Source organism: Mastomys coucha, unplaced genomic scaffold (genome assembly GCF_008632895.1).
Source record: "Mastomys coucha isolate ucsf_1 unplaced genomic scaffold, UCSF_Mcou_1 pScaffold1, whole genome shotgun sequence".
Lineage (NCBI taxonomy): Eukaryota > Metazoa > Chordata > Mammalia > Rodentia > Muridae > Mastomys > Mastomys coucha.
Genome location: NW_022196891.1, coordinates 83,126,226 through 83,133,347, shown reverse-complemented (window position 1 = coordinate 83,133,347; position 7,122 = coordinate 83,126,226). Strand labels below are relative to the sequence as shown.

The following is a 7,122-nucleotide window of genomic DNA, read 5'->3' as shown; positions in this document are numbered from 1 at the left end:
AAGGGGCCTACCTAAATTTAAAAACAAAAACAATTCAATTAATTTGAGTCAGCAGTGGATAGGAGATCACAAGATGGTGCACGAGCTACTGCCAAGTGAATAGTAAGGAAAGGGGAAACATGCGGTTGGACGTTGGAAATGAAGGGCTTGTCAGAGCATTTCAGGGGCTCTGCAATAGGCCGAGGCCTGTGTAGGCTCAAAGGGAATGGCGACTGGAACACGAAGGGGCTGGAGTGTTCCCAGCGGCATTGTGAGATGTTCTTTTCATTTTGAAAAAACCGGGACTAGAAACGTTGACTTTCTCTTGCTGTAAGCAGTAGTGAAGCTGGATTTGAATCCAAGTGTCTGACTTGGAATTAGTATTCTGGGTGGGAGGGGGAGGGAAACCCTCAACTATGGTGTATCATTTTAGAAATAGAGTAATAAAAGTTGTTTAAAGGAAAAGGCTTGACCGATGACTTACACCTTTTATAACTAGCTGCCTATATTCAGGACCCAAGAGCATTCAGTGATGAGCATCCAAAATTCCCACATAGTAATTCCTTCTCATAATTAATTCAGTGTCTTTAGAAAGAACTAGATCTCCCCCCACCCCGACCACTTTTCTTAGTGCTTCCTATTTTTCTGTTTCAAATTACTTACATTTTTATAACCTATAATGTATGTCCAAAATCAGAGTCATCTATTCTGTATGTATTTATACATTTGTGTGTATGTGTGTGTGTGTGTGTGTTGAAAACTTGCCTTTGTACATTGGAATTCATCTAGATAATTCTTCCAGATGTTCAGATATATTATTATTATATAATTGGATCTCCACTGATGCATGAAAAGATCTTTTAGGAGTTGGCCTGTCCTGTTAATTATTATCATCACCTGGAACCAGGAGTCACGTGAGAAAAGAGAGTCTCAGTTGAGAAATTGCCCAGTTCAGGTTGGCCTGTGTCTGTGTCTGTGGCGAATGGTCCTGATTGTTGATTGATTACGAGGCTCCAGCCCACTGTGACCATTGCTTCTCCTGGGCCTATGGTTCTGGGTTGTATAAAACTGGTTGAGCTTGAGCCACAGGTACAAGCCAGCATCCGCTGTGCTCTGTGCTTCCCGCCTCTGCTCCTCCTTAAGTTCCTGGCCACCCTTGGTGGAACTGTTAGCTAGACGAGTAACTTAAACTAAACCCTTTCCTCCCAAGTTGGTCTAGGTCAGTGCTTCATTACAGCATCAGAAAGCAGACCAGAATAAGGCCTTGGCTCTCCAGATTCGACTTGAGCATGTATTTGTGTTACAGGAATAGGGAGTATTTGGCTTCTAGGCAATCCAAATCTAAACAAACTAATTACACACTTTTACCACGGTTTTGGAATAAGGTATTTTTTTTTTTGGTCATTTTAAACTTTTTCTTGGGAATTTCCTACATGTGTATAATGTGTACAAGCTTTTTAAGAAAGTGAACTTTGTGAATGGGTAAATGGATGTTGTTTTCCAACATTCATTCAGTTGTCCTCTCTCCCCCAACCCTGAAAAAGTAAAAACAGATCCCATTCAATAAAAAAAAAATAATTTAAAAAGCTTTAGATTCTGGCCTAAAGTATAACAACTGTAGGAAATATATGGGAATATGCCACCACGTGTATGTGAACCTTTTTCTGCACCTTTTATGGTGATTGATGTATATGGTCCTCTCTGTGGCTGGCTTCAGCCTCCCACATGGGTCCCTTAGCTCCATTATTTCCTTCATGGGCATCCGTCATACTTGTGATTTCCTAAGTGAATGTCTGTGCCCCGTACTGACCTTTACGGCTGATAAGGGCCATTCTGCGAGTGTGGTGGCTTCCCTTTATAATGTCTTTATGGGGGAGGGCTCAGTCAGATCTTGCTGAAATTACAAGAAACCCCCGGAAGTGGGGACCTTATCCAGTAGACCCTGCTTTCTCCGCCTCCCTTCATCCCCCTCCATTCCATGATATGTAAGGCTCACGTAGGTTCCTTCCCTGTCCCCATGCAGACAAATATACATTTTTTTTTTTTTTGGCCGTGATGTTAGCTTTTATAAATATTACCAACACGGTTAAAATCTGATTTCTTCGCATTTAAATTTGAAGTACAGTGAATGCCTTACCCACTCCTTGAAGACTTGTTTCAACCAAGAAAATTGTATTAGGTCATGCCAGCTACAGTGGTGTAAATCACATTTTTTTTTTAAGGGTAAGATGAGAAATGACTAGTGTTAAATAACAGCCCGACAGAATTCCGCTCTAGAAGAAGTCATCCTATCTACTACAAATGAGAACTGAAATTCAGCGTAAGGATCATTCTCTAACTGATAAACATTGCCTCCAGATGTGTAGTAATAAATAGTGTGCGCTTAGTCAACTCATTCGGCTCTTTTTACCATGTGGGGAGTTTTTGGGTTCTCTGTCCCAGCCTTCAAGTGGCCTGAGATTCAAAGAGTACTTTCAAGTGTGCTATGTTGCGAAGATGTTTATCTGACAGTGGGTTTTGTAATTTTGTCAGGTCACTCTGGCCAAGGGATGAGACAGTGGATCAAGCAGGTGCTAAACCAGGACTTAACATTCCAGCACATAAAGATTATTTACCCAACGGCTCCTACCAGGTACGCAACGCCCAATTTCACCTCTAAGTATAACTGCATGGAATAAAAATTATCTGTGTGCCAACTAGATGTTTTTAACTTTAACTCTGTATTTGAGATTTTAAACTATGGCCCTCACCTCCCACCTGTAAAAATGCGTGCTTTACTTTGAAATTGGCATCCTTGGCCAGGCTTCCCTAGGAGGCCGACCTCTCCTCTCTGGGAATTACTCAGCTCTTCTGACCAACCCTGCCCCAGACCACAGCCTGCTTCCTGTGAGTCTGCATAACGCTCATCTTTCAGACACCCCTCTCTACCTCACACACCCTGAAAGCAAATTTAATAACTTCAGCCAAGAAAGTCTTTCTGACCTGGGTTCATAATCCCTGGAAAAGAATTTTATAACATTCTTTCCAAATTTCAAAGGATGTTAAGTATCTTAGGCTCTTTGAATCAGTAAACCAGGATAGACATGAGGTGTGGAAACCTGTATTCATAATGATAGGAGCGAAGTAGTTTTGAGACCACGAACTGCTTTTTATCAAATAAGCATCCACGGAGCCTTATTTTCAAATTTATTTTTCGCATAGCCAAATATTGTCCTGTGTCATGCAACCAAGTCTGATTTCTCATAATGTAGTCTTATTTTCTTTTCTTTCCTTGTTTATTTCATTGTTTCATTCATTCACATCCCCAATGCTGCCCTCTCCCACTCACCACTCCCAGACTCCCTTCCCATCTTTTCTTCCCTTCTCCTGTGAGAGGGTAGGCCTCCTGGCTATTCCCCAACCTTGGCACATCAAGGTTCAAAAGAGCTTGTTTGTAGTTGGTTTCTAGGGAGTTCAAAGGGAATGCTGACTCCTCTGTTGAAACTGGGAGCATTGTGAGTTTTAGGCTATTGTAAATGTAAGTGATTAAATAATAGGAAAGACATTAAGGATAGGATTCTAAGAATTTAGTTGTTTTTATCTCTTGCTAAGAACTGAATGGTTTTCGTCCCTTGGCTTTTACACACTAGAGAGCTCACTTGCGCCTGAAGTTCTCTTGTGTGAGTTGTTGGCAGTGAATTTGTTTTCTTTTATAGAATCCGTGTTTTCAGATTTTCTATGTATTTTCAAGTCAGTGTCAGTGATTTGGGTCTGCTGGAATTGGTCTCTAACTTCAAGATACTTCTTTTTAATGCTTTAATTTCTGTTCATATATTTTATTTCGGTTCTCACGTTATTATTGTTGTTGTTGTTGTTATTATTATTATTATTATTAGTGTGTGTGTATTTTAACTTGTCAGGGTTACCAGTTCATGAATCTTTTTAGAGCCAGTTTAGGCTTGGTTCTTTTCTCTGATTGGTTGTAGTTTGGACAGGGAGTCTCATAGCCCAGGCTGGCCTAGAATGCCTGGCCATTCTGTCTCTGTGTCCCAAATGATAGGATTGCAGGTGGTCTCTATCATCCAGCACCACTTTCTCTTGCTTTTGATTTTCTGTTTCACTAATGTCTGCCCATTTTCTTTTCCCTTCCTCTTTATATTAGAGCAGTAACTTTATCACGACTCTAGTCAAATCTCAACAATGTTTTATTTTTCGGTTTTATTTATGTTGAAAGGTTTTCTGTCACTTCTGTGTTCCCTGTGTAATTCTTGTGTAACAAATTACCCCAAAGCAACACTTTTATTACAGTCACAAATTTTGTGGTTTAGGAATTCAGAAAGGGCACAATAGTGGTGACTCAGTTCCATTCTGTTGTTCTTGGGACTTCTCCTGGGAAAGCTTGTAGGATGGGTGTGGTCCCTGATGTGTCTGCTGGGGACTGAATCCCTCATCTGTTGGCCTAGTCACACAGCCAGCAGATGTTAGCTGGGGCTTTCCTGTGGTCTCTGCACTGTCACCTCAATAGGCTTTATCATTTGGAGTTCGTTTTATTTTTATTGTTGAGTGTGTGTGTGAGTATGCATGTCAGTGTGTGTGTACATGGAGGCCAGAGGCTAAAGGCAGTTACCTTCCTCTTGCTCTCTACCTTTTCAGTCTCTCACCAAACCAGGAGCTCACTAATTTGGCTAAACCGCCAGGTCAGCCAACTCCAGGGATCTAGCAGCCCCCATCTGACCTCCTCTCATCCCCCAGCTCTGGGATCACAGACAATGCCAACATTCCTGCACTTACATCCACATGCTTCTATGGGACACATCTCCTCAGCCCACCATTTGGAGCTGTGTGGTAGCCTGAAAGCTTGGTTCCTAGAGTAGATATCCTCAGAGAACAAGGAAGTTAGCAGTTGCAGAGCGAATGCAGAAGGCAGCCAGGATGCGAAGGAAGAGTGTGGGCCTTTGCCCTCTCAGCAGATGTCAGTCACTGTGGTTACTGTACTAATTCAACCGCCCCCTCCGCAACCCGCCCCCCCCCAAAAAAAATCCTGGACCCACTTAACCAGGAAGCCATTAGATGCCTGTTGGTGATTTCATGCATTGAGGGTTGGTTCAGTGGTCTTACAGTTGCTGATTTCTAATTTCATTCCATTGCTATCAGATAAAATATCCTATACAATCCCAGTCTTTGGCTTCTCACCTAGACTTTCTGGCTTTTCTACCATGGTAACTCTTCATGTATATTTCAATTTACAGCATTTAAAAATATAAATATACTACATAGTATATACTATATATAAGTATGCAGGATACTATAAGGTGGCTGATAGTATTAACTTACATTTTATATATGGTCGGTAATTATTTTTAAGTGGTTCTGAGAGTCATGAGCAAAGGACTTCAATAATTACCTTTTTCTTACAAAATGATCACTCTAGCTGGGCGGTGGTGGCTCACGCCTTTAATCTCAGCACCTGGGAGGCAGAGGCAGGCGGATTTGTGAATTCGAGGCTAGCCTGGTCTACAGAGTGTGTTCCAGGACAGCCAAGGCTACACAGAGATACCCTGTCTCGAAAAACCAAAACCAAAACCAAAAACAAAATGATCACTCTTAACTCCTAGTATCAACCCAAAGTGTACTTTGTATAATAATTGTATACTGCACAGCAACTTTCCTACACTTAGTTTACATTTTTTTCCATCACTTTATGTTAGTTTGATTAGTGTTCATAGCAATCTTCCAGTCTTTTTATCTTAAACTTGTGTATCAATTGTATTTAGAATGTGTTTGTTATAGGTAACATAAAATTGGGCATTGTTTATAGCTTTATCTATTTAACAGTTTCTGTCTTTTAAATGATTTGCTTAGCTATTTATACTTATTGTAACATTGAATTTATAGGCTTGACTACAAATCTGCTGTCTTTTCTATGTTCTATGTTTCTCATTTTCGCACTATTTAAACTTTTTAATATTTCAATTTAATTATCTCATTCCCTGATTGTGGTAACGCTAAATCCAAACCACAGACGTTTCCCTATCTTAGACTAGATATTGACCACTTTAACTGAATTTCAGAACTTCAAATTATAAGGTCCTAGTTTCACTTCCCCTTTATGGTCCTCATGTCTTTCATTACATATGTTAAGAACGCCATCAAGCAAGGGTTTAAGTTTAGTCTTCATAGTCATAAATGCCACTGAGAACCTAAGAAGCAGACAGTTATTCATTATGCTGTTCCGCGTAGTCTCTGATGACGTGTCATTGTGTTTTCACTAAATCATTAGTTACTCTTTTGTTCATAAGTACTCCTTTCCTCAGCTGTAAATCATATACTAAATAAAAGTCAACAGTAGTTTGCTGTATTAATTAATATGGAAAAGTAGAATAGTATTTTTCATTATGTTAATTTGGACCCTTTAATTGGAAGTACCCGATAAATATTTTTATTCTGTGGCATATTTTAACCATGTTTATATAACCACAGGCTTTCTTAGTTTGGATTTAATAACAGAATTTCCATTAAAAAATAACAATGTTTTATAGTCCATTTCTAATTTCTATGATATAAATTTAGTTGATAATTTGAAAAATCCTAAAACCCGTCAGATTTGTGTGTGCATCTACATGTTGATTGTACATTTCTGTATTCATGTACATGTGGAGGCCAACGGTCCCCTGCTCATATGCAGACTGCATTTAAAAAGACAGCAATTACAATCTCCAGTAATGATGAGTGCTGTGAAGAACAGTGACATTAGCGAGACAGAGTGCTTGCAGAATAGAAGCAGCAACTAGGAGTCAAAGGATCCCTTCAGAAGGTGACTTTTCAGTTGACACCTGAATAATCAGTGGGGGCTCAGCACACAGAATAATGGGGAGCACATGGCTGGGAGAGGAATCTGATGACGTCATCTGACTGGAGCCGAGAGGACATCTGATGACGTCATCTGACTGGAGCCAAGAGGACATCTGATGATGTCATCTGACTGGAGCTGAGAGTCAGCACACGGAATGATGAGAAGAGCAGGGCTGGGAGAGGGCATCTGATGACGTCATCTGACTGGAGCCTAGAGACAGCACAGGGAATGATGGGGAGCACATGGCTGGGAGAGGACATCTGATGACGTCATCTGACTGGAGCCGAGAGACAGCACAGGGAATGATGGGG

At 40.6% G+C, this 7,122-nt stretch overlaps 1 protein-coding gene across 4 annotated transcripts in view; it reads left to right on the top strand.

The window, feature by feature from the left end:
* The window catches only part of Lyplal1 (lysophospholipase like 1), a 48,899-nt gene that overhangs the window by 849 nt on the left and 40,928 nt on the right, over positions 1–7,122 (top strand). For all 4 annotated transcript variants that reach the window (XM_031337969.1, XM_031337960.1, XM_031337979.1 and 1 more), the window contains exon 2: positions 2,512–2,611. In XM_031337969.1, the coding sequence (XP_031193829.1) occupies positions 2,512–2,611 (100 nt within the window). The remainder of the gene's footprint in view (positions 1–2,511; positions 2,612–7,122) is intronic.